We start from the raw sequence: 25,519 nt of genomic DNA on the forward strand, positions 1-25,519 counted from the left end.
TTGGTGGAGCCGAGACTCCGTGGCCGCCCAGCGCTGTTTTGCTTGCTGTTGCTTACTCAATAACTTCCTTTCTATTATTAATGCAATGTTCTCTGAAAATTAATTAAGGGGGCAACTTATAACACTGGGGAGCTCTGCTTGGGCATGGCTGGTGCGGCTGGTGGCGAAAGTGGGGTGGCTGGCGGGCAGCCTGCGATGGCAACCGATTGCGTTGCCCTTCACGGGCACCAGGCCTTGCAGCTGCCCCTGAGCAGCTCCTCTGGGAAGGATCCAGCGCTGAAGCATCTCACAGTGCTGGGAGCTCCCTTCACATCAGCCACGCTAATGCTGAAATTCCTCCTGTCCTGCTCCCTGCCAGGCATCCAGCCAGGTGCGGGAGCACTCCATTTGCCTCTTCCAAGCCATGGTGGAGGCTGTGCTGCGGCAAAGGAAGAAGGAAATGAAGAGGACAGTGCACAGGAGCCTTCTCCCACTCTACTTTCACATGAGAGACCAGAGTGAGAGCGTAGCAAAGGTACAGATCTCAGAGCTGAGCAGTTATGTGGGCAAGGGTGTACTGATGCCACAGGGTTGCTCTGGGGGATCACAGAATTTCTAGGTTGGAAGAGACCTCAAGATCATCGAGTCCAGCCTCTGATCTCTGGCTGTGATCTCTGGGATCTCTCTCATTGTGAGCTGCCTCCGATAGTGGCAGTCCCGTGGCCTTGCCTTGGCCACTGAACCCAGTGCACGCTGTCCGAGCCACGGCTGCACTCGCGTCAGGCAGCACCCTGGGGTGTCACCAAGTGACGTCACAATGGGTGCCCACCCAGCCCAGGCGTGTGTCACAGTGGCACCCATTGTGACGTCACTTGGTGACACCCCAGGGCTCCGCCTTATAAGAGCGCAGCCGTGGCTCGGACCCTCAGTGTCGGTGCACGGCAGTGACGGACAGGGCAGGAGCACAGGGCCTTCGAGGAGTCCCCGAGCATAGCCCACGTCCCACAATGCCGCAACCGCCCGCCCGGAGGAGCCGCCGGTTTCTATCTGAGAACTCTCCCACTCCAGAGGCTGCTTCTGAAGGGGATGAGGAGGGAGGCATGCCCCCCAGGCAGCCCAGGCTGGCCTGGCAGGAGACCTGGTCTTCTAGGGGCAGCAACCGGCCAGCAGAGGACAGCTTGCTGGCAGTGGAAAGAACCCCAGTCGAGGCCTTTTTCCCGGAAGAGGACAGTAGCCTGTCAGAAGACAGCTTGCTGGCAGAGGACAGCACCTCGGTAGAGGACATATTGCCGGCAGAGGACAACAGCCTGGCAGAGGACATTTTGCCGGCAGAGGACAGCAGCCCGGCAGACGCCATTGCTCAGGCAGCGGGCAGCAGCCGGGTAGAGGAGAGCCAGGACGACGTACAGTGGCTGGATCCCAGTGAGTCAGGGTCTTCGGGATGGGGTGGGGAGGGTTGGGGACACAGAGACCCCTGCCTGACTCCAGGACTCCTTCCCTGGGTAAAGCGGCGCTTGGGCTGACGGGGCCGAGCTTCCTCCGCAGCACCACAGAATGCCAGGACGCTTTGGGCTGGGGGGGACCTCGGCGATCACGATGCTTCCCCCCAGCCCAGGCTGCCCAAAGCCCACCCAGCCTAGCCGTGGGCAGTGCCAGGGAGGGGGCACCGCAGCCTGCGCCAAGGCCTCACTGCCCTGGGCGTGAAGGAGAGAAATCCCTGCCTGTCCGAAAGAAACCTGCCCTCTTTGAGGTTAAGGCCGTCACCCCTTGTCCTGTCGCTGCAGTCCATGATGAAGATCCCCCCCCAGCTTTCCTGGAGGCCCCTTTGGGCACTGGGAGGCCGCAGCGAGGTCCCCCCGCAGCCTTCTCCAGGCTCCACAAGCCCAGCTCCCTCAGCCTCTCTTCCCAGTGGAGCTGCTGCAGCCTCTGGGCATCCCCACGGCCTCCCCACGGCCTTCTGGGGCTGGGGCCCTTCCTCTCCTCACCCCTGCATTCAGCCCCTCTCTGCAGCACTCTTTGCTTTCCTCCTTTCCAGGTAAGGCATGGAAACTGTGCAGAGACAAGGCCGTGGAATTCATCAGGGCGTATGTCAGAGGCACAGAAAAGGTAATGGCAGCCGCTTGCATCACAGCTGTGCTCCTGGCGCTGCCCTCCAGGGGTCCCACACAGCCCCAGACCCCTCAAGGCTTTGGTCCTGCTGGCCGTGGGTGTCCCCCTAATGCTCTGTTGGTGTCTTTGTGGCTGCCAGGACGACGAGGAGCAGAAGATGCTGTTCCTCAGCAAAATCTGCGATCTGTGCACATGTGTCACAGAGAGGGGTGTGCCGATGAACTTGCATGGCTTCTGCAGCAAACATAAGCTGGTGGAGAACATCATGGTGAGAGGATGCACAGCGGGTTGGGGAAGGGGCAAGGCCCCCCGGCACCAGCCCCCTGGGAGGCGAGGGCTGGGGCAGCGCTGGCTCTGCTGCTGCTGGGTGCCGGCGGCTCCAAGGTCTCATCCTGCTTGTGCTCTGCAGGCTCTGCTGGAAAAGGAGCCCATGGACAGCTTGCGCACAGCATTCCGGCAGAAGGCCATGGAGACTGTCGCCCTCCTCAGGTGCGTGCCCAGCCCCTGGTGGCAATGTCCTGGTGGCCCTGAAGCTGGCAGGGAGGCTGCCCGTCCCTCCCAGGGATGCCTGGCCAAGGGAGGTCCGTGTCCTCCTTCATAAGCCTCGAGGCACTGCGTCCAACAGGCTCCTCTCTCTCTTTTCTTCAGCAACACCATACCAACAGCACTGTGTGGCAAAAAGGAGAGTCTCCTAAACATGTGCTGCAAGAGCATCTTCTTTCTGCCTCCGGAGTCGGATGTGCCAGAGACAGGAGTGCTCTACGCCAAGGTATGTGCTGGGTGAGGTACCAGCACCCCCAGTCCTGCTGAGCTGCTGCCTTGCTTCCCCGTGCTGACACAACCAGAGACCAGTGCAGGGCCGGGGCCCAGATTTGCTTTCCCAGCCTCGCCCCTTCCCCGACCTGATCTTGTGCTGCAGGAGGTCTGCACACAGCAGCTTTTTAGCCCCAAAGCCACCCCTGAACTCCCGAGGGGCTCAGAGCCAGCTCCTGGGGGTGAGGAGGGCCACAGAAATAATTCGATGCTCTTCTGTCCTCCCTGCAGACTATGAAAGCCATGGACACCATGCTGGAGGTCTTCGTACGCAACTGTGCCAACACCAGTGTCAGCATAGAGTTGGAGAATATGTTGAAGGTTTGGCATTTGCAAAGAATTTCCAAAGAATCCTCTCAGGTCTCATTTGCAGACCACTGTCAACCCAGCAACTTCTCTCCTCACAGGTGATGCTGGACTTTGCTGTCTCCAAAGACTCAGCTGTGCGTGAGAGCGCTGTGAGGAGGATTGAGAGGCTGGGTGATTTCATCATCAGTTATTTTGTGAGCGAGGTAAGGCACAAGGAACCCTCCACCCTTTCCTGCATCCCAGAGCATCCTGCCACTCAGGGGTGCCTGTGAGGCAAGCCTCGATGCACGTGAGTGCCTCAGAACCGTGAATCGAGGGTCTTCGTCCCTCCTTCGCCCCTGCTCTTCCCTCCCCAGGCCCTGCTATCTCAGGGGCTGGCTCTGCCTCCACTAAGCCCTTTGTCTCTCCTCCCTTCCTCACCCAGATCACAGATGACTATGAAAACTATAGCGATGATGAGCCCACAGAGCTCTACATCCCCATCCTGGGACAGCTGCTGGGCATCCTCTTCATTTTCACCAGTGACAAAGATTCCATCAGATTCACAGCTTTAGAAACTCTTTCTCACATATACAAAATCATCAGAAAAGGAAGAGGTAAGAAGGTGTGGTGGGCAGCGTCCGTCTGCACACAAACATCTACTGATTTGTCTACTTGTTTTCCCCGAGTTTAGTGGGGACTGTTAGTGTTAGGTTAGAGGTTGGACTCGATGATCTTGAGGTCTCTTCCAACCTAGACATTCTGTGATTCTGTGAGTATTGTGAAGGATTGTTTTTGTGCTTGGTGGAGGCTGCCCACGGAATTCTGCCAGGTTCCCTGGCCTCCTCTGCTCCTCACAGCAGCTTCCCGCAGCATTCTGGCTATCGTTTTCCGCAGAAGCTAGACGCTCACCTGCCGTCCAGGAGCAGTTCTCTGCTGCTGTCCTTCCCAACCCTCCCCAGATCACCTACCACGCTGTTTTGTGGTGTCCCCCAGTCTAAGCCATCGATCGATGAGCACTTCCCAAACGGCATCTTCCCCGAGGAGTGAACAGCAGAGCCAGCCGTGCATCACCAGGGATGGTGACGCCCTCCAGAATGCTCCCTGACTGTTTGCTCCCTGCCGTCTTAAAGGCAGGTGTCAGGGGGCTTCCTGCACATCCTGACCCCGAGCAGAAGGGGGTCTGTGACACGCTGCTACCCCCACGGCACCCAACGCCATTGCTTCTCCTCCTTCTGCATCATCCCTGAGGTCCCTCTTGCTCCCAGCACTCCTCACCTTGTGCTTTACATCCCTGCCCACCACTCTCCTCGCCGTGGGTCTGAGCCTCCCTCCTCAGCCATTCCTAGTGAAAGTGCTTTTCACCATTTGGCAAGCTTGTTGGCAAAGATGCTCTTCCCTACTGACTCTTCGCTGTTGCCCCCTGTTTAGAATGCATATTGAGAGAGGACATGCTATATTATGCAGTGAGACACAAGAAATTGGAGTATGCAAAACTTCCATTTTCTACAACATCAACTCCGTGTGAAATTGCCAAGGTAATGAGCTCTGGCCTTGCTGGGGATCTTGTCCGCAGCATCAGCAGGCATCTCGTGTGAGCAAAGGGGTCCAGAACCGGTGGGGCTGGCACGGCCTCACTCGCCCTGCTGAGAGGGTTCCTCTTGTCCCCAGGCTGGGGCTATGCGAAGGCTGCTCCCCTGTGTCCCGGCAGCAGCTCCACCCTCCTGGCCACCAGCAAGCCCTGGTTACCTGCAGGGCCAGCACTCTGGCCCCATATGCCCCATCCTCACCCCTTCCCCCGAGGGCCCTCTCTCCAGAGCTGCCCTTGCTGCTCAGCTAAGCAGCACCCTTGGGACACTCAGTGAGGCATGTCTTCGCTCCTCCTTCTTCCCACAGGGGTTTGGAGGACATCTCTTCCCTGATGAGAGGCTGGACATCATCCTCACAGCCCTTGAAGCTTTACAAGACTCCAGCATCCATGACAAGCAGGGGGCCTGCAGCGTGCTGGACGCAGCCTTGGAGGACCCTTTCTACTGGCTGAAAGATGTAAGTGGCCTGTGGCCATGGCCCTGCCCTTGAGCTCTTCCAGGCGTGGTTCCTCTCTCCTTCCCTGCCTCCCTCCCTGCCTCCCTCGCACATCGGGGTCTCTTGGGCTCCAGAAGCCACCTGAAGCCAGCAGAGAGCAATGGAAGGGGCCAAAGTTTGATTGGCAGCTGTGACAATGGCTGCTGTCTGCTGGCAACACCATTCCCACTTTGTCCCCCAAGGTGCCAAAGACCATGGAGTGCATCAGGAGAAACCTGGGCAGCATCCACACGGCATTGGCGCGGCAGTGCCTGGACTCCCTGCTTCTCCAGATGACCAAAAAGATGTCCAGGGAAGAAGTCAAGAACCTGCTGCAGTTCTCTCCGCCACGTGACAGGTCCTGGCCTTAACATCCTTGAGGGCTTGTTCCGTGTTGGGAGATGCACCTGGAGACTCTCTGCTTGCCACACCAATGGCAAAGAGCAGGACATCCCCAAGGAGCACAGCCCTCCTTCCCACCAATGTGTTCCAGCCCTACTGGGCCAGCCAGGGCTGCAGCAGCCCAGCTGTCCAAGGCAGCCCAGAGTCCCCCTGCCCCCAGGGAACACCAGCTCAGCCCCCTCCTGCCTGCCCAGGCTGGGCCCTCAGTGCTCCCCAAGTCACAGGGGCTGCAGTACAGCCTGGGTCCTCCGGGGCTGGCCCAGTTTGTGGCCCTGCGGCTGAGGCAGCCTCACTGACAGAGTATTCTGGGCTTGCAGCACTGACCTGGCCATGTGGGAGGTGATCCTGGCCATGCCGCAGACCTTGGAGAGGGTTTTAAACATCATGATGCAAGACTTGCCGCTGCGCAACTGGTGCACCGAAGTCACCAAAGACACCTGCATCCGTCGCTTGGCTGTGAGTTCCCAGATGAAACCTTGCTCACAGCAGGGCTACGTGTGCCCCTTCAGGCACACAGGCACAGCCCTGTGCCCATCTACCCCCAAACTGCCAGCTCCCGCAGGACGTACGGACACATGGTCCCTGGGGCCGGCAAGCCCCCGTAGCTCCCCGCGCCTGGTGCCTCTTTGGTGCCAGCTGGCGCTGCCCCATCCCTGCCCAAAGGTGGGAGAAGAAGAGGCTGCAGGGAGCCCTGCAGGCCCTGCCAGGCTCTCACTGCTCTTTCTTGCAGATGCTGGCCCAGAATCACATTTCTGAGGAGGACTTTGTTAACCCAGTGCACCTCCAGAGCTACCTGAGGCACCCAAGACCAATGATGCGCTTTTTGGTTCTGAAAGGGCTCTGCACCGTGTCAGAGAGCCCTGAGAAGGTGAGCGGGCCATCGTCAAGCAAAGCCATGTTGGCAGCCTGGGGCTTTGCTCTTCTGCCCTCCCGTCCCTCCCCGCTGCCAGGAAGCAAGGCAGGAGGCTGGTGCTCAGGAACCAGAGCCCTTTGCCCAGGGTGGTCTCTCACTGCCTCACGGAAGGGAAATGGTGTCTTTCCTACAGGCAAGGGAAATTCAGGTCTTGCTGCCAGACATCCTGGAGGCCCTGCAGGACACCAACACACACGTGGTGCTGAAGGCCCTGCTTGTGCTGAAAAACGTGATGGCTCATGTGGAGAGGAGGAAGGCCAGTGGCCCGGCTCTGCAGCTGGCTGAGAAGCTCCTGCCATTCTTTGACCACGTAAGTGTGCTGCGGGAGCCCGAGCCCTCAGCTGGGCCCCCTGTAACGAGGGCTGCCCTTCAGCCCGGCCCTGTGGGCAGCACTCAGGCAGGGCCTTCCCAGTCTCCTCGTCAGCCCAGGCGCTGGGGAGCTCTGCTTGGGCATGGCTGGTGCGGCTGGTGGCGAAAGTGGGGTGGCTGGCGGGCAGCCTGCGATGGCAACCGATTGCGTTGCCCTTCATGGGCACCAGGCCTTGCAGCTGCCCCTGAGCAGCTCCTCTGGGAAGGATCCAGCGCTGAAGCATCTCACAGTGCTGGGAGCTCCCTTCACATCGGCCATGCTAATGCTGAAATTCCTCCTGTCCTCCTCCCTGCCAGGAGTCCAGCCACATGCGGGAGCACTCCATCTGCCTCTTCCAAACCGTGGTGGAGGCTGTGCTGCGGCAAAGGAAGAAGGAAATGAAGAGGACAGTTCACAGGAGCCTTCTCCCACTCTACTTTCACATGAGAGACCAGAGTGAGAGCGTAGCAAAGGTACAGATCTCAGAGCTGAGCAGTTATGTGGGCAAGGGTGTGCTGATGCCACAGGGTTGCTCTGGGGGATCTCTGGCCGGCAGCATGAGCTGCCTCCGATGGTGGCTGTCCCGTGGCCTTGCCTTGGCCACTGAACCCAGTGCACACTGCCCCCCACCACAGCCTCCCATAACGCGCTGGGAAAGGCTCGCAGCCCTGCCAAGAGGAGGGGACAGAGGGTCTCCTTCCCAAGGCTGTGCTGCTACCTCCCAACCTCTGCTGCTCCGCAGGCCTCTGGGGAAGCTCTCGCCGTGACTGCAGAGTTTCTGCGATGCAAGGAGCTGAAGCGCTTGGCCCAGACAGAACAGACGTGGAGGATCGGGGAGTGCTTGGTAAGGACCCAACTTGGTTTGCCCCAGCTGGGCAAACGTGCCCGGCCAGAGCCCGCTGCCTGCAGCCGCATCCTCGCTCCCTTCCTGCCAGCACAGAGCCCCAGGGGGCTCTTCTGCAGGCCCCTCTGCCCTCCCTGCCCCCAGGATGCTGGAGGAGACCCTGGAGAGGGTGTGCAAGCCCCGTGACCCTGCGTTCTCTCTCTCCAGCTGCAGCAGGACAGAGGCAGAGTAGAAGAATACCTGCAGCAGAGCCAGCCCTACCTGCAGGCCACTCAGACCGACTTGCGACTTGAGGCCGTCAGATTCATTGGTGAGCCCAGCCCCTGGGTCCCTCTTGGGGCAGTCTTTGGCAGCCCCAGGCACTGCCCTGTTGCCCCCAGAGCCCCCCGACTGGGCCCTTGCTCCAGGGTGCAGGAGGGGGCACAGCCTGGCTGGCCAGGCCAGGGGCTGCGCTGCTGGGAGCGTGCTGGGGAGCGGGGCTCTGATGGGGTCTCTGTGTCTAGGTCTTGCTGCGCGCTACTGCGAGGACCAGAGCGAGGAGAAGCTGAATGAAATCCTCAGAGGTGAGTGAGGGCAGTGGGGGGTGTGCTAGGGCTGGGGGGACAGCGGCAGAGGCCCCCGTGCCTTGCCCTGCTCCAGGGAAATGCTTCGGGGCGGAGGAGCAATGCAGCCATAGGAACGAGGGAGAGGAGACGGGGTAGCCTGTGGTGTCAGGGAATGGCCTCCCAGCCTGGAGCTGGGCAGTGCCGCTGAAAGGGTTGAGTGTCCCTGAGGAAGAGTCAGGGGAAAGGGTGACAGTAAGGCTGACAGAAGGTGGGAGCCTGTTGTAGAGCACGCAACCAGGACGAAGAGGGAGATGAGACAGCCTACAAGCAGCTAGGAGCAGGGTCACGATTGCTAGCCCTTGCTCTCATGGGGAAGCACAATAGCGAGAGGAAAGAGTCCAGGAGATTCCTGGAGTGTGTGAATCCTCCCAAGGGATGGAGGCAGGTGGTGAGGGAACCAGCTTGTGAAGGTGCCCCACTTGACCTGTGGTGCGCAGGTGGGGAAGGACTGGTGGCTGCATTTGGGACATTGCTGAGCAGCAGCTTTCAACGGATTCCTTTGTCCCTCTTGCTCCTCCTGGCCTGGGGAAGAGTCGAGTGGGGCTGGCATGGTCTGCAGGGGATGCCTGGGGATCTCTGCAACGAGTGGGTTTTCATCTCTGCTCTTCTTTCTTTTGCAGTCCTCCGGCCTTCAGAGAAAGACCCGGAACCCATGGTCCGTGCCGGGGCAGTTGAAACCACCGTGATGCTGACGTCAAGGCATACCGCAACGTCAGGACGGAGATTTCCACTGCCGTGTTGCCGCTAGCCCCGCAGCAGTCCTCAAAAGAGCAATATATATATTTAATAGAACTAGGTTGTTGTCTCGTTATTCCAGCAGCTCCTTCACAGTGACTCGGTGCCATGACGCTGAGCTAACTTGGAGGCCACCATGGACGTCTTTTCCCTGGGCCCGGTGACTGCATGGTGCCTACTCAATCAGTGAAAGAGTCACAGAACCCTTGCGCTTGGAAAAGGGCCTTCAGCTCAAGTCCAAGCGTCAGCTAACACCACCAGGCCCACCACAAAACCACGGCCCTTAGCGCCAAGTCCACGCATTTCTTTAATAGCTCCAGGCCTGGGACTCCAGCAGTGCCCTGGGCAGCCGGTTCCACCCTTTGCATGAAGAAATTCTTCCTGACATCCCATCCTGTGAGTCCACCTGTGGTAGGTGCGCCCAGGTAGAAGAACTGCTCAGCCTCCTGGCAGAGCTTCGGGAGGAGGTGGGCAGGCTGAGGAGCACCAGGGAGTTGGAGAAGGTTGAACTGTACTGTGCCAGCCCTGGGACAGATGCGTCAGGCAGACACAGCAGAGGAAATGGAGGATCCCCTACCCTCTGGCCATCAGGCAGAAGGAGTGCATCTCAGTGACGAAGGGATGGAAGTTTAGATCTGCTCGGGGCAGCAGGCGGACCCCTCCTTGCCTACCTCACCTTCCTTTCAGGTGCCCTGAAACAACAGACTCTGGAAGTAATGGACACACAAACGATGATGTGCATGAAGGTCCATCCAGGTTGGAGGGGTTTTCTAGGGCAAGTCAGCCTTCCCCAGTATCACGACCACCTCCATCAAGAAGAAGAGAAGGGTTACTGTCATAAGTGACTCCCTTCTGAGCAGAACAGAGGGCCGCATATGCCGGCCTGACCCAACCCATGGAGAAGTCTGCTGTCTCCCAGGAGATCAGGGTAAAAGGTGTTTCTGGAGAGCTCACTCGCCCCGTAAGGCCCTCTGAGCATCATCCATTATTGTTCTGTCCCCGGGGTTTTTCGGGGCCCGGTGGCAGTGCCGTCCCCTCTGTGTCCCCCTTCGCGCAGGTGACACCTCGGTGCTGGCCGGGCTGTACGGCCCCGCGGAGGTGCGGGGCTCAAAGGAGAGCCCCGAGAGGGCGACGCTGGAGGTGCTGCTGCGCCCCAAGTTGTGGCTGCCAGGTGGGGGCCGCCTGGGGGGGGGGGGGGGCTCGGGAGGGAGATGGGGTCGGGGCCAGGCTCCGAGGGGCGTGGGGGGGGCCGAGGGGGTGGGGTCCGGGAGTGCTCTGAGGGGTCTGGGGGTGCTCAGGGGGATCCTGAGGAACAGGGGGGAAACGGGGGGAGCCCTGAGGGGGGGCTATAGGGGTTTATGGGGCTCCTGAGGTGCTCAGAGGGCTCCGGGGGTGCTCAGAGGGGTTTGGGGATGCTCAGGGGGATCCTGAGGGGACAGGAAGGTAACAGGGGGAGCCCTGAGGAGGGCTACGGGGGGGCTTAGGGGGCTCTGGGGATGCTCGGAGGGGTTTGGGGGTGCTCAGGGGGATCCTGAGGGGTGGGGGGGTAATGGGGGGAACCCTGAGAGGGTCTTCGGGGGTGTTCAGGGGGCTCTGGGGGTGCTCAGAGAGCTCCGGGGGTGGTCAAAGGGCTCCCGAGGGATGTGGGGGTGCAGGGGGGAGTCCTGAGGAGGGCTCTGGGGGTGCTCAGGGGGCTCCTGAGGGGCAGGGGGTGTAATGGGGGGAGCCCTGAGGAGGGCTTTGGGGACTCTGGGAATGCTCAGAGGGGTCTGGGGGTGCTCAGAGGGCTTCAGGGGTGGTCAAAGAGCTCCCAAGGGATGCGGGAGTGCAGGGGAGAGCCCTAAGGAGGGCTCTGGGGGTGCTCAGAAGGGTCTGGGGGTGCTCAGGGGGCTCCCGAGGGACGTGCGGGTACCGGGGGGAGGGCCTGAGGAGAGCTCCAGAGGGGAGCCCCCTCCTTGGGGGCTATTTTGTGACACTTTGGGGACACTCTGGGGATAATTTGGGGACAATCTGGAGGCACATTGGGGACACCTTGGGGGCTATTTGGGGACACACCTTGGGAGCTATTTGGGGACACCCTGGGGACAATATGGGGACACTCTGGGGACGCACCTTGCAGGCCCTTGGTGACGTAGTGGACGTCGATGTTGTCACCTGTTGTCACCCTGTGCCCCCCCCTCACCGGCGTGCAGCCCCCACTTGCAAAAGAGGCTGCGCTGGGGGAAGCCGCTGGCCCCCACCAGCTGCCTGATGACGTGCAGCTCCGCCATGCCCTGCGGGGACACGGGGGGGGGGGGACATGGGGACACACACACACGGTGTCACCCCACCCCAGAGGGGGGGTCCATGTCCCCCCCCAGGGGTTTCTGCACCCCCTCCAAGGAGCTCCCCACCCCCTTGCACTGCACATCCCAAGCCCATCGCAGCCCCCCCCACCCTCTTGTTCCCCCAATTGCCCCGTCTGACCCCCCCAATTGCCCTGTCTGACCCCCCCTATTGCCCCACGCCCCCCCCACTGCACCCCCGCCCCCCCTTTTACATCCCCTTACTCCCTTCTCCCCCCATTGCCCCCCCAATTGCCCCATCACCAATTATTACCCCCCCAGTCCCCCAATTGCCCCCTACAGACCCCCCAAATTGCCCCCCATCCCAAATAATTACCCCACCAGCACCCCCAATCGCCCCCACCCCAATAATTACCCCAACCAGTCCTCCAATTTCCCCCATCCCCACTAATTACCCCCTCCAGCCCCCCTCATTAACCCCCACCCCCAATTGCCCCCCCAGAACCCCCTTCCCAACCAGGACCCCCCCCCAGCAGTACCCCCCCCTGTCCCAAAAAGACCCTTTTCCCCGGGCCCCTTCCCCGCGTCTCCATCCTGCACCAGTCCCGAGACCCCCAAGTACCGGGGCTGGTGGAGTTGGGGGGAGGGGCGTCGGTCTTGGGGGTGCTCGGTGCTCCCCTGTGTCCCCCCCGCGGGGGGGGGGCTCAGCACTGCACCCCGTAGCGCTCGAAGTGGCCCAGGATGACGCCGAGCTCCAGGCGCACGGTGCCGGCGGCCCCGGTGCGCAGCCGAATGCGGTCGCCGTAACCGGGGTCGGGGGTAAGCGGTTGGGGGCCCCCCCCCCCCCAGCCAAAATTGGCTCAGGCGCTCCCGCCAGGTCCCCTGGGGCCGCCAGGTGACGCAGGTCAGCGCGTGGCACCCCGGGGTGCTGGGGATCTGGCAGGAGCTGAAGCCCATCAGCTCGCTATGCCCCAGGGAGCCCTGGTGCCACACCTCGAGGTGCAGCTTGGGTCAGCCTGGGGGGGGCGACAAAAGGGAGGGGACAGGTTGGGGACACTTTGGGGACACCTTGGCGGCTATTTGGGGACACTTTGCAGACACCTTGGGGGCACCTTGGGGACACTCTGGGGACGCACCTTGCAGGCCCTTGGTGGCGTAGTGGATGTCGATGTTGTCACCCGTTATGACCCTGTGCCCCCCTCACTGGCGTGCAGCCCCCACTTGCAGAAGAGGCGGCACTGCAAGTATATATAATCCTCTATACCTAGAGGATTGGTTATCTACTTTGATCAATCAAATTTGATGTATGTGATGCTGCTGGGGATGATTAGTATACATTGTGTGGAACAATGAGTTGGGTGAAATATTCTAGATATGGGAGTCCAATAATTGCTAAAAACTTGTTTATAAATCTTGCAGAGAATATTGTGAAAGCATTCTCTTCTGGTTCAATTGGCCTTGGCCAAATCTGAAAACAAGACACGGATTAATGATACTCAAAAGAAGATGAGGGATTGTGATATATGGAGTGGTAATTCGTGTGGAGAAAATGGTTGATATTAATAAAGAAGGGGGAGATTTGGGAGTGTGGCCATGGGGCTTGGAAAGCCCTGTGGTTGAGATAAAATTAGACCCTTAACGAGGAGGCCATCAGGAATGTAAAAGAGTTTAGAGGGAACCAAGAAGGGTGATTCAGGAGACTCCACGCAGGCTTGGGTTTCTTGTTCTCCAGCCAGTAAGGCATGGAAGCTCCTGGGTGTTTGCTGTTGTTGTTACATTCAAAGTTGTTTGAGCAATGAAAAGTTGTTTTGAAAAGAACTGCTGTGGAGAGAAGGGGATAAGAGGGGAGCCTGCCCTCAAGAAAGAAGAAGAAAAAAAGGCAACACGATGAAGTTACATCAATAAAGAAGCAGGAAAAAGAAGTGAAGAGGAACAGGCTGGCAGAATGGAGACCAGGACGGGAACAGGCATTTTGATTGCCTCATGAAGATAGGTTCGGCCAAACTCAGCAAACTGCTCAGAGAAGCTCGTACTGGAAACAGGCGCGCCAGAGCTGGAGAGAAGCTCGAGCTGAGAGAAGCGGAGCCAGCACACAACTGCCCCTCGCTGCTAAGCAGCTGCGCATTATGGGGAATCATACGTCCTTAGGAACAAAGACTGTCCTGGTCACCTCACAGCTTATTCTCCTTATTAACAATCGGACAGTTTATGATCCTGAAACATGGGACCAAACTGAGGTCAAGGTGTGGGACTCTGCAACTAGAAACGACAAGGTTGCAGTGGGATTGCTCGGCACCTGGCGAGCAGTCTCTGAGGCCTTAAAGAGCCCTGTGGGACCACAGTCAGAAACGTGTGGTTTGCCAGACTGTGAGGGAGCTGCGGGCTCCTTTACTGCTCCTTCTGCCACGCCATCGGCCCCTCTGCTGCTACAGCCATCGAAGGCTTTTGCTGTTACGCCCATGGTGACCTGGATGTGCCTTTTGGCCCAGGCCCTATGGCCTTGAGAAGGAGCTGGATATGCTTGTCTTCGATTTGGGAAGAACGGGATCCATAGGGCCTGAGGACCGAGTTGCTTGACAACATAAAGCAAGACATATTGTTCAAAAGGAATGGAAAACGGAGACTTGTTAGTAATCAGGAAAAGGAGTGGAAAATGGAGACAGTTGAGTCGTGGAACTTGGAGGATTGTTTGTTACCTTTCCTGATTGTACGTATGTATAGGCATACTTGGGTTTAGTATGTAAAGCAATGTTCTGTATATTTAGAATGTTTGATGTTCGTGTGTGCGTGCTGGTGGAGCGTAGACTCCCCGCACACCCAGCGCTGTTTACTTGCCTTTTATACCTTTTATAGCTTTTATACCTTTTAGAAATATTTGTTTTATAAATATTACAAAGTTCAGATTGAGTTGAGACCTCATGTATAACAAGGGGAAGAGCAGAGCTAAGAGCAGAGCTGAGCGCCTCCAGCCCCCATTTCTCGCCCCCACCCCACACAAAACAGCACCGGGGGGGGGGTGGTCCCAGAAAAGCTAGGGGCTGCTGGGGGGAGTCGAGGTGCTCTAGGGCAGGCGCAGAGGGAGCAGAGCAGCCCCTGAACCCCTCAGGGGGCCGATCCGGACCCTGTCCCGGTTACCCCAGAGCCAAACCAGCAGCCAAGCCCTCAGGCCCACCCCAGTGCTGGTGGAGACCCCAAAAACGAGGGGTCCAGACCCCTCCTGTCTCACAGGAGACCCCACACAAGACCTCAAAGACATCCCCTTTTGGGGACAATTCCACCTCTCTTGGCAAAACTTCCCACTTTTTGTAAACAACTCCCACTTTTTGGGAATGACTCCCCTTATTTAGGTAACAATGCCACCTTTTTGGGGAAAATTCCCCCGTTTTTGGGGAACAACTCCCCCCTTTTGGTAATAATTCCCCGTTTTTTGGCAACAATTGCTCCCTTTGTGGGAAAAACTCCCCCCTTTGGAGAAAAAATCTCAATTTTGGAGAAAAACTCCCCCTTTTTGGGGAAAAAATTTCCCCAAAAAGGGGGAATTGTTCCTAAAAGTATGTTGTTGTTACCCAGAAAGAGGGAGTTTTTCCCCCAAACAGGGGAATTTTCCCAAAAAAGGGGGAAATTTCCCCAAACAAGGGAATATTTTCCCCAAATGGGGAGTTGTTTCCCAAAAAGGGGAATTGGTCCCAAATAATAAATTAAATGTTAAGTTACAAAAGTTCACAGGCCATGAGATTAGAAATAAATCCCTTCTCGAGCTAAAAGATCTCTTTTTTTTTTTTTTTTTCAGGAGCGGCCTCCCTGAATCTAAATAATCCTCTCACAGGCAGAACAGAGTGTGTCCGTTCTAACTCTTTATCAGATGTGGAAAAAGAGATCGAGATGACCAGTGCCTAAAAAAAAGAGGCACTCTCTTTTTAAGGCAGACTGATCAGCACAACACATTTTATCTGTTCTTAAGCACAAGCAACTCTAAGATAAATGGGTTCAAGGATCTTCAATGTGAAGAGTGAATATCCAGCGTATACCGGGAACACCTGACTTGGACCATGGACGCCTCACGCAGATTTCGGAGGAATTCGGACAACTCAGAAATCATCTTTTACAGGAAGAGACCAGAGAATTTGACTCAGTGTAAAACTGGCACAGGCAGAAATCTCCCCAGTTACAGATGCTCAAGCGCATTAGTTAAAAAGAGATTAGAGTGTGACTAGAGAGAAGTCTCAAACTCTTGTTATATACTTAAATTTCTCTCCAAGGATGGAACAACCACTATCACCGTGCATGACTGGCTGTAGAGGGAGAGAGCAAGTGAAAGACTTAGAAAAGCACCTTCCCTTCATAGTCCTCCCACTCCCAAAATGGTTCTCAAGGAAAACTACTGACAGACTAAAGTTAACTGCTTTGAAAGGGCTGTGTGGGTGGACCCGTTGTCTTCAAGTTCAAGCTTTTTCCTGCAGAAACTGCCAACAATTATGCCAAATACAACAATGGTTTTGCAAGATGGATAAACGTCTTCCAGACTGAAAGGGAGAAGTCGTACTGTTGTTGTTGTCTGTGCACAGACACCTAAGCAGTAAAGAGCAATGCTAAACAACCACGATATCCCAGAACACACAAATACTGCGTAACAGTGACAGAAAGCGCTAGAATTCAAAACAAAAAGCGGCTGGTGGCGAAAGTGGGGTGGCTGGCGGGCAGCCTGCGATGGCAACCGATTGCGTTGCCCTTCACGGGCACCAGGCCTTGCAGCTGCCCCTGAGCAGCTCCTCTGGGAAGGATCCAGCGCTGAAGCATCTCACAGTGCTGGGAGCTCCCTTCACATCAGCCACGCTAATGCTGAAATTCCTCCTGTCCTGCTCCCTGCCAGGCATCCAGCCAGGTGCAGGAGCACTCCATTTGCCTCTTCCAAGCCATGGTGGAGGATGTGCTGCGGCAAAGGAAGAAGGAAATGAAGAGGACAGTGCACAGGAGCCTTCTCCCACTCTACTTTCACATGAGAGACCAGAGTGAGAGCGTAGCAAAGGTACAGATCTCAGAGCTGAGCAGTTATGTGGGCAAGGGTGTGCTGATGCCACAGGGTTGCTCTGGGGGATCACAGAATTTCTAGGTTGGAAGAGACCTCAAGATCATCGAGTCCAGCCTCTGATCTCTGGCTGTGATCTCTGGGATCTCTCTCATTGTGAGCTGCCTCCGATAGTGGCAGTCCCGTGGCCTTGCCTTGGCCACTGAACCCAGTGCACGCTGTCCGAGCCACGGCTGCACTCGCGTCAGGCAGCACCCTGGGGTGTCACCAAGTGACGTCACAATGGGTGCCCACCCAGCCCAGGCGCGTGTCACAGTGGCACCCATTGTGACGTCACTTGGTGACACCCCAGGGCTCCGCCTTATAAGAGCGCAGCGGTGGCTCGGACCCTCAGTGTCGGTGCACGGCAGTGACGGACAGGGCAGGAGCACAGGGCCTTCGAGGAGTCCCCGAGCATAGCCCACGTCCCACAATGCCGCAACCGCCCGCCCGGAGGAGCCGCCGGTTTCTATCTGAGAACTCTCCCACTCCAGAGGCTGCTTCTGAAGGGGATGAGGAGGGAGGCATGCCCCCCAGGCAGCCCAGGCTGGCCTGGCAGGAGACCTGGTCTTCTAGGGGCAGCAACCGGCCAGCAGAGGACAGCTTGCTGGCAGTGGAAAGAACCCCAGTTGAGGCCTTTTTGCCGGAAGAGGACAGCAGCCCGGCAGACGCCATTGCTCAGGCAGCGGGCAGCAGCCAGGTAGAGGAGAGCCAGGACGACGTACAGTGGCTGGATCCCAGTGAGTCAGGGTCTTCGGGATGGGGTGGGGAGGGTTGGGGACACAGAGACCCCTGCCTGACTCCAGGACTCCTTCCCTGGGTAAAGCGGCGCTTGGGCTGACGGGGCCGAGCTTCCTCCGCAGCACCACAGAATGCCAGGACGCTTTGGGCTGGGGGGGACCTCGGCGATCACGATGCTTCCCCCCAGCCCAGGCTGCCCAAAGCCCACCCAGCCTGGCCGTGGGCAGTGCCAGGGAGGGGGCACCGCAGCCTGCGCCAAGGCCTCACTGCCCTGGGCGTGAAGGAGAGAAATCCCTGCCTGTCCGAAAGAAACCTGCCCTCTTTGAGGTTAAGGCCGTCACCCCTTGTCCTGTCGCTGCAGTCCATGATGAAGATCCCCCCCCAGCTTTCCTGGAGGCCCCTTTGGGCACTGGGAGGCCGCAGCGAGGTCCCCCCGCAGCCTTCTCCAGGCTCCACAAGCCCAGCTCCCTCAGCCTCTCTTCCCAGTGGAGCTGCTGCAGCCTCTGGGCATCCCCACGGCCTCCCCACGGCCTTCTGGGGCTGGGGCCCTTCCTCTCCTCACCCCTGCATTCAGCCCCTCTCTGCAGCACTCTTTGCTTTCCTCCTTTCCAGGTAAGGCATGGAAACTGTGCAGAGACAAGGCCGTGGAATTCATCAGGGCGTATGTCAGAGGCACAGAAAAGGTAATGGCAGCCGCTTGCATCACAGCTGTGCTCCTGGCGCTGCCCTCCAGGGGTCCCACACAGCCCCAGACCCCTCAAGGCTTTGGTCCTGCTGGCCGTGGGTGTCCCCCTAATGCTCTGTTGGTGTCTTTGTGGCTGCCAGGACGACGAGGAGCAGAAGATGCTGTTCCTCAGCAAAATCTGCGATCTGTGCACATGTGTCACAGAGAGGGGTGTGCCGATGAACTTGCATGGCTTCTGCAGCAAACATAAGCTGGTGGAGAACATCATGGTGAGAGGATGCGCAGCGGGTTGGGGAAGGGGCAAGGCCCCCCGGCACCAGCCCCCTGGGAGGCGAGGGCTGGGGCAGCGCTGGCTCTGCTGCTGCTGGGTGCCGGCGGCTCCAAGGTCTCATCCTGCTTGTGCTCTGCAGGCGCTGCTGGAAAAGGAGCCCATGGACAGCTTGCGCACAGCATTCCGGCAGAAGGCCATGGAGACTGTCGCCCTCCTCAGGTGCGTGCCCAGCCCCTGGTGGCAATGTCCTGGTGGCCCTGAAGCTGGCAGGGAGGCTGCCCGTCCCTCCCAGGGATGCCTGGCCAAGGGAGGTCCGTGTCCTCCTTCATAAGCCTCGAGGCACTGCGTCCAACAGGCTCCTCTCTCTCTTTTCTTCAGCAACACCATACCAACAGCACTGTGTGGCAAAAAGGAGAGTCTCCTAAACATGTGCTGCAAGAGCATCTTCTTTCTGCCTCCGGAGTCGGATGTGCCAGAGACAGGAGTGCTCTACGCCAAGGTATGTGCTGGGTGAGGTACCAGCACCCCCAGTCCTGCTGAGCTGCTGCCTTGCTTCCCCGTGCTGACACAACCAGAGACCAGTGCAGGGCCGGGGCCCAGATTTGCTTTCCCAGCCTCGCCCCTTCCCCGACCTGATCTTGTGCTGCAGGAGGTCTGCACACAGCAGCTTTTTAGCCCCAAAGCCACCCCTGAACTCCCGAGGGGCTCAGAGCCAGCTCCTGGGGGTGAGGAGGGCCACAGAAATAATTCGATGCTCTTCTGTCCTCCCTGCAGACTATGAAAGCCATGGACACCATGCTGGAGGTCTTCGTACGCAACTGTGCCAACACCAGTGTCAGCATAGAGTTGGAGAATATGTTGAAGGTTTGGCATTTGCAAAGAATTTCCAAAGAATCCTCTCAGGTCTCATTTGCAGACCACTGTCAACCCAGCAACTTCTCTCCTCACAGGTGATGCTGGACTTTGCTGTCTCCAAAGACTCAGCTGTGCGTGAGAGCGCTGTGAGGAGGATTGAGAGGCTGGGTGATTTCATCATCAGTTATTTTGTGAGCGAGGTAAGGCACAAGGAACCCTCCACCCTTTCCTGCATCCCAGAGCATCCTGCCACTCAGGGGTGCCTGTGAGGCAAGCCTCGATGCACGTGAGTGCCTCAGAACCGTGAATCGAGGGTCTTCGTCCCTCCTTCGCCCCTGCTCTTCCCTCCCCAGGCCCTGCTATCTCAGGGGCTGGCTCTGCCTCCACTAAGCCCTTTGTCTCTCCTCCCTTCCTCACCCAGATCACAGATGACTATGAAAACTATAGCGATGATGAGCCCACAGAGCTCTACATCCCCATCCTGGGACAGCTGCTGGGCATCCTCTTCATTTTCACCAGTGACAAAGATTCCATCAGATTCACAGCTTTAGAAACTCTTTCTCACATATACAAAATCATCAGAAAAGGAAGAGGTAAGAAGGTGTGGTGGGCAGCGTCCGTCTGCACACAAACATCTACTGATTTGTCTACTTGTTTTCCCCGAGTTTAGTGGGGACTGTTAGTGTTAGGTTAGAGGTTGGACTCGATGATCTTGAGGTCTCTTCCAACCTAGACATTCTGTGATTCTGTGAGTATTGTGAAGGATTGTTTTTGTGCTTGGTGGAGGCTGCCCACGGAATTCTGCCAGGTTCCCTGGCCTCCTCTGCTCCTCACAGCAGCTTCCCGCAGCATTCTGGCTATCGTTTTCCGCAGAAGCTAGACGCTCACCTGCCGTCCAGGAGCAGTTCTCTGCTGCTGTCCTTCCCAACCCTCCCCAGATCACCTACCACGCTGTTTTGTGGTGTCCCCCAGTCTAAGCCATCGATCGATGAGCACTTCCCAAACGGCATCTTCCCCGAGGAGTGAACAGCAGAGCCAGCCGTGCATCACCAGGGATGGTGACGCCCTCCAGAATGCTCCCTGACTGTTTGCTCCCTGCCGTCTTAAAGGCAGGTGTCAGGGGGCTTCCTGCACATCCTGACCCCGAGCAGAAGGGGGTCTGTGACACGCTGCTACCCCCACGGCACCCAACGCCATTGCTTCTCCTCCTTCTGCATCATCCCTGAGGTCCCTCTTGCTCCCAGCACTCCTCACCTTGTGCTTTACATCCCTGCCCACCACTCTCCTCGCCGTGGGTCTGAGCCTCCCTCCTCAGCCATTCCTAGTGAAAGTGCTTTTCACCATTTGGCAAGCTTGTTGGCAAAGATGCTCTTCCCTACTGACTCTTCGCTGTTGCCCCCTGTTTAGAATGCATATTGAGAGAGGACATGCTATATTATGCAGTGAGACACAAGAAATTGGAGTATGCAAAACTTCCATTTTCTACAACATCAACTCCGTGTGAAATTGCCAAGGTAATGAGCTCTGGCCTTGCTGGGGATCTTGTCCGCAGCATCAGCAGGCATCTCGTGTGAGCAAAGGGGTCCAGAACCGGTGGGGCTGGCACGGCCTCACTCGCCCTGCTGAGAGGGTTCCTCTTGTCCCCAGGCTGGGGCTATGCGAAGGCTGCTCCCCTGTGTCCCGGCAGCAGCTCCACCCTCCTGGCCACCAGCAAGCCCTGGTTACCTGCAGGGCCAGCACTCTGGCCCCATATGCCCCATCCTCACCCCTTCCCCCGAGGGCCCTCTCTCCAGAGCTGCCCTTGCTGCTCAGCTAAGCAGCACCCTTGGGACACTCAGTGAGGCATGTCTTCGCTCCTCCTTCTTCCCACAGGGGTTTGGAGGACATCTCTTCCCTGATGAGAGGCTGGACATCATCCTCACAGCCCTTGAAGCTTTACAAGACTCCAGCATCCATGACAAGCAGGGGGCCTGCAGCGTGCTGGACGCAGCCTTGGAGGACCCTTTCTACTGGCTGAAAGATGTAAGTGGCCTGTGGCCATGGCCCTGCCCTTGAGCTCTTCCAGGCGTGGTTCCTCTCTCCTTCCCTGCCTCCCTCCCTGCCTCCCTCGCACATCGGGGTCTCTTGGGCTCCAGAAGCCACCTGAAGCCAGCAGAGAGCAATGGAAGGGGCCAAAGTTTGATTGGCAGCTGTGACAATGGCTGCTGTCTGCTGGCAACACCATTCCCACTTTGTCCCCCAAGGTGCCAAAGACCATGGAGTGCATCAGGAGAAACCTGGGCAGCATCCACACGGCATTGGCGCGGCAGTGCCTGGACTCCCTGCTTCTCCAGATGACCAAAAAGATGTCCAGGGAAGAAGTCAAGAACCTGCTGCAGTTCTCTCCGCCACGTGACAGGTCCTGGCCTTAACATCCTTGAGGGCTTGTTCCGTGTTGGGAGATGCACCTGGAGACTCTCTGCTTGCCACACCAATGGCAAAGAGCAGGACATCCCCAAGGAGCACAGCCCTCCTTCCCACCAATGTGTTCCAGCCCTACTGGGCCAGCCAGGGCTGCAGCAGCCCAGCTGTCCAAGGCAGCCCAGAGTCCCCCTGCCCCCAGGGAACACCAGCTCAGCCCCCTCCTGCCTGCCCAGGCTGGGCCCTCAGTGCTCCCCAAGTCACAGGGGCTGCAGTACAGCCTGGGTCCTCCGGGGCTGGCCCAGTTTGTGGCCCTGCGGCTGAGGCAGCCTCACTGACAGAGTATTCTGGGCTTGCAGCACTGACCTGGCCATGTGGGAGGTGATCCTGGCCATGCCGCAGACCTTGGAGAGGGTTTTAAACATCATGATGGAAGACTTGCCGCTGCGCAACTGGTGCACCGAAGTCACCAAAGACACCTGCATCCGTCGCTTGGCTGTGAGTTCCCAGATGAAACCTTGCTCACAGCAGGGCTACGTGTGCCCCTTCAGGCACACAGGCACAGCCCTGTGCCCATCTACCCCCAAACTGCCAGCTCCCGCAGGACGTACGGACACATGGTCCCTGGGGCCGGCAAGCCCCCGTAGCTCCCCGCGCCTGGTGCCTCTTTGGTGCCAGCTGGCGCTGCCCCATCCCTGCCCAAAGGTGGGAGAAGAAGAGGCTGCAGGGAGCCCTGCAGGCCCTGCCAGGCTCTCACTGCTCTTTCTTGCAGATGCTGGCCCAGAATCACATTTCTGAGGAGGACTTTGTTAACCCAGTGCACCTCCAGAGCTACCTGAGGCACCCAAGACCAATGATGCGCTTTTTGGTTCTGAAAGGGCTCTGCACCGTGTCAGAGAGCCCTGAGAAGGTGAGCGGGCCATCGTCAAGCAAAGCCATGTTGGCAGCCTGGGGCTTTGCTCTTCTGCCCTCCCGTCCCTCCCCGCTGCCAGGAAGCAAGGCAGGAGGCTGGTGCTCAGGAACCAGAGCCCTTTGCCCAGGGTGGTCTCTCACTGCCTCACGGAAGGGAAATGGTGTCTTTCCTACAGGCAAGGGAAATTCAGGTCTTGCTGCCAGACATCCTGGAGGCCCTGCAGGACACCAACACAGACGTGGTGCTGAAGGCCCTGCTTGTGCTGAAAAACGTGATGGCTCATGTGGAGAGGAGGAAGGCCAGTGGCCCGGCTCTGCAGCTGGCTGAGAAGCTCCTGCCATTCTTTGACCACGTAAGTGTGCTGCGGGAGCCCGAGCCCTCAGCTGGGCCCCCTGTAACGAGGGCTGCCCTTCAGCCCGGCCCTGTGGGCAGCACTCAGGCAGGGCCTTCCCAGTCTCCTCGTCAGCCCAGGCGCTGGGGAGCTCTGCTTGGGCATGGCTGGTGCGGCTGGTGGCGAAAGTGGGGTGGCTGGCGGGCAGCCTGCGATGGCAACCGATTGCGTTGCCCTTCACGGGCACCAGGCCTTGCAGCTGCCCCTGAGCAGCTCCTCTGGGAAGGATCCAGCGCTGAAGCATCTCACAGTGCTGGGAGCTCCCTTCACATCGGCCATGCTAATGCTGAAATTCCTCCTGTCCTCCTCCCTGCCAGGAGTCCAGCCACATGCGGGAGCACTCCATCTGCCTCTTCCAAACCGTGGTGGAGGCTGTGCTGCGGCAAAGGAAGAAGGAAATGAAGAGGACAGTTCACAGGAGCCTTCTCCCACTCTACTTTCACATGAGAGACCAGAGTGAGAGCGTAGCAAAGGTACAGATCTCAGAGCTGAGCAGTTATGTGGGCAAGGGTGTGCTGATGCCACAGGGTTGCTCTGGGGGATCTCTGGCCGGCAGCATGAGCTGCCTCCGATGGTGGCTGTCCCGTGGCCTTGCCTTGGCCACTGAACCCAGTGCACACTGCCCCCCACCACAGCCTCCCATAACGCGCTGGGAAAGGCTCGCAGCCCTGCCAAGAGGAGGGGACAGAGGGTCTCCTTCCCAAGGCTGTGCTGCTACCTCCCAACCTCTGCTGCTCCGCAGGCCTCTGGGGAAGCTCTCGCCGTGACTGCAGAGTTTCTGCGATGCAAGGAGCTGAAGCGCTTGGCCCAGACAGAACAGACGTGGAGGATCGGGGAGTGCTTGGTAAGGACCCAACTTGGTTTGCCCCAGCTGGGCAAACGTGCCCGGCCAGAGCCCGCTGCCTGCAGCCGCATCCTCGCTCCCTTCCTGCCAGCACAGAGCCCCAGGGGGCTCTTCTGCAGGCCCCTCTGCCCTCCCTGCCCCCAGGATGCTGGAGGAGACCCTGGAGAGGGTGTGCAAGCCCCGTGACCCTGCGTTCTCTCTCTCTCCAGCTGCAGCAGGACAGAGGCAGAGTAGAAGAATACCTGCAGCAGAGCCAGCCCTACCTGCAGGCCACTCAGACCGACTTGCGACTTGAGGCCGTCAGATTCATTGGTGAGCCCAGCCCCTGGGTCCCTCTTGGGGCAGTCTTTGGCAGCCCCAGGCACTGCCCTGTTGCCCCCAGAGCCCCCCGACTGGGCCCTTGCTCCAGGGTGCAGGAGGGGGCACAGCCTGGCTGGCCAGGCCAGGGGCTGCGCTGCTGGGAGCGTGCTGGGGAGCGGGGCTCTGATGGGGTCTCTGTGTCTAGGTCTTGCTGCGCGCTACTGCGAGGACCAGAGCGAGGAGAAGCTGAATGAAATCCTCAGAGGTGAGTGAGGGCAGTGGGGGGTGTGCTAGGGCTGGGGGGACAGCGGCAGAGGCCCCCGTGCCTTGCCCTGCTCCAGGGAAATGCTTCGGGGCGGAGGAGCAATGCAGCCATAGGAACGAGGGAGAGGAGACGGGGTAGCCTGTGGTGTCAGGGAATGGCCTCCCAGCCTGGAGCTGGGCAGTGCCGCTGAAAGGGTTGAGTGTCCCTGAGGAAGAGTCAGGGGAAAGGGTGACAGTAAGGCTGACAGAAGGTGGGAGCCTGTTGTAGAGCACGCAACCAGGACGAAGAGGGAGATGAGACAGCCTACAAGCAGCTAGGAGCAGGGTCACGATTGCTAGCCCTTGCTCTCATGGGGAAGCACAATAGCGAGAGGAAAGAGTCCAGGAGATTCCTGGAGTGTGTGAATCCTCCCAAGGGATGGAGGCAGGTGGTGAGGGAACCAGCTTGTGAAGGTGCCCCACTTGACCTGTGGTGCGCAGGTGGGGAAGGACTGGTGGCTGCATTTGGGACATTGCTGAGCAGCAGCTTTCAACGGATTCCTTTGTCCCTCTTGCTCCTCCTGGCCTGGGGAAGAGTCAAGTGGGGCTGGCATGGTCTGCAGGGGATGCCTGGGGATCTCTGCAACGAGTGGGTTTTCATCTCTGCTCTTCTTTCTTTTGCAGTCCTCCGGCCTTCAGAGAAAGACCCGGAACCCATGGTCCGTTCCGGGGCAGTTGAAACCACCGTGATGCTGACGTCAAGGCATACCGCAACGTCAGGACGGAGATTTCCACTGCCGTGTTGCCGCTAGCCCCGCAGCAGTCCTCAAAAGAGCAATATATATATTTAATAGAACTAGGTTGTTGTCTCGTTATTCCAGCAGCTCCTTCACAGTGACTCGGTGCCATGACGCTGAGCTAACTTGGAGGCCACCATGGACGTCTTTTCCCTGGGCCCGGTGACTGCATGGTGCCTACTCAATCAGTGAAAGAGTCACAGAACCCTTGCGCTTGGAAAAGGGCCTTCAGCTCAAGTCCAAGCGTCAGCTAACACCACCAGGCCCACCACAAAACCACGGCCCTTAGCGCCAAGTCCACGCATTTCTTTAATAGCTCCAGGCCTGGGACTCCAGCAGTGCCCTGGGCAGCCGGTTCCACCCTTTGCATGAAGAAATTCTTCCTGACATCCCATCCTGTGAGTCCACCTGTGGTAGGTGCGCCCAGGTAGAAGAACTGCTCAGCCTCCTGGCAGAGCTTCGGGAGGAGGTGGGCAGGCTGAGGAGCACCAGGGAGTCGGAGAAGGTTGAACTGTACTGTGCCAGCCCTGGGACAGATGCGTCAGGCAGACACAGCAGAGGAAATGGAGGATCCCCTACCCTCTGGCCATCAGGCAGAAGGAGTGCATCTCAGTGACGAAGGGATGGA

The 25,519-nt window shown here is 58.5% G+C and overlaps 2 protein-coding genes across 2 annotated transcripts; both read left to right on the forward strand.

Annotated features, from left to right (window-relative positions):
* Positions 1-229: 229 nt before the first annotated feature.
* LOC113841212 (maestro heat-like repeat family member 5) lies at positions 230-9,734 on the forward strand. Its single transcript, XM_072029993.1, has 18 exons — positions 230-1,401; positions 2,015-2,085; positions 2,228-2,356; positions 2,498-2,577; positions 2,737-2,857; positions 3,133-3,222; positions 3,309-3,413; positions 3,635-3,806; positions 4,621-4,727; positions 5,086-5,235; positions 5,457-5,611; positions 5,973-6,111; positions 6,386-6,523; positions 6,702-6,878; positions 7,235-7,390; positions 7,969-8,071; positions 8,265-8,324; positions 8,987-9,734. The coding sequence occupies exons 1-18, from the start codon at positions 987-989 to the stop codon at positions 9,112-9,114; spliced, it is 2,496 nt and encodes an 831-aa protein (XP_071886094.1). The 5' UTR covers positions 230-986; the 3' UTR covers positions 9,115-9,734.
* A 6,882-nt stretch (positions 9,735-16,616) lies between these two features.
* LOC140000198 (maestro heat-like repeat-containing protein family member 7) lies at positions 16,617-25,246 on the forward strand. Its single transcript, XM_072029994.1, has 18 exons — positions 16,617-17,191; positions 17,805-17,875; positions 18,018-18,146; positions 18,504-18,647; positions 18,923-19,012; positions 19,099-19,203; positions 19,425-19,596; positions 20,411-20,517; positions 20,876-21,025; positions 21,247-21,401; positions 21,763-21,901; positions 22,176-22,313; positions 22,492-22,668; positions 23,025-23,180; positions 23,450-23,551; positions 23,761-23,863; positions 24,057-24,116; positions 24,779-25,246. The coding sequence occupies exons 1-18, from the start codon at positions 16,885-16,887 to the stop codon at positions 24,904-24,906; spliced, it is 2,433 nt and encodes an 810-aa protein (XP_071886095.1). The 5' UTR covers positions 16,617-16,884; the 3' UTR covers positions 24,907-25,246.
* Positions 25,247-25,519: the final 273 nt, after the last annotated feature.

This window comes from Anas platyrhynchos, chromosome 33 (genome assembly GCF_047663525.1).
Source record: "Anas platyrhynchos isolate ZD024472 breed Pekin duck chromosome 33, IASCAAS_PekinDuck_T2T, whole genome shotgun sequence".
NCBI lineage: Eukaryota > Metazoa > Chordata > Aves > Anseriformes > Anatidae > Anas > Anas platyrhynchos.

Bases quoted from the DNA above. Each gene is read 5' to 3' on its own strand.
- LOC113841212 (XM_072029993.1), top strand. From the start codon at position 987: ATGCCGCAACCGCCCGCCCGGAGGAGCCGCCGGTTTCTATCTGAGAAC. The intron at 2,357-2,497 runs GTGAGAGGATGC...TGTGCTCTGCAG, and splicing joins AGCTGGTGGAGAACATCATG to GCTCTGCTGGAAAAGGAGCC. The intron at 6,524-6,701 runs GTGAGCGGGCCA...TCTTTCCTACAG, and splicing joins TGTCAGAGAGCCCTGAGAAG to GCAAGGGAAATTCAGGTCTT.
- LOC140000198 (XM_072029994.1), top strand. From the start codon at position 16,885: ATGCCGCAACCGCCCGCCCGGAGGAGCCGCCGGTTTCTATCTGAGAAC. The intron at 17,192-17,804 runs GTGAGTCAGGGT...CCTCCTTTCCAG, and splicing joins CGTACAGTGGCTGGATCCCA to GTAAGGCATGGAAACTGTGC. The intron at 18,147-18,503 runs GTGAGAGGATGC...TGCGTCCAACAG, and splicing joins AGCTGGTGGAGAACATCATG to GCTCCTCTCTCTCTTTTCTT.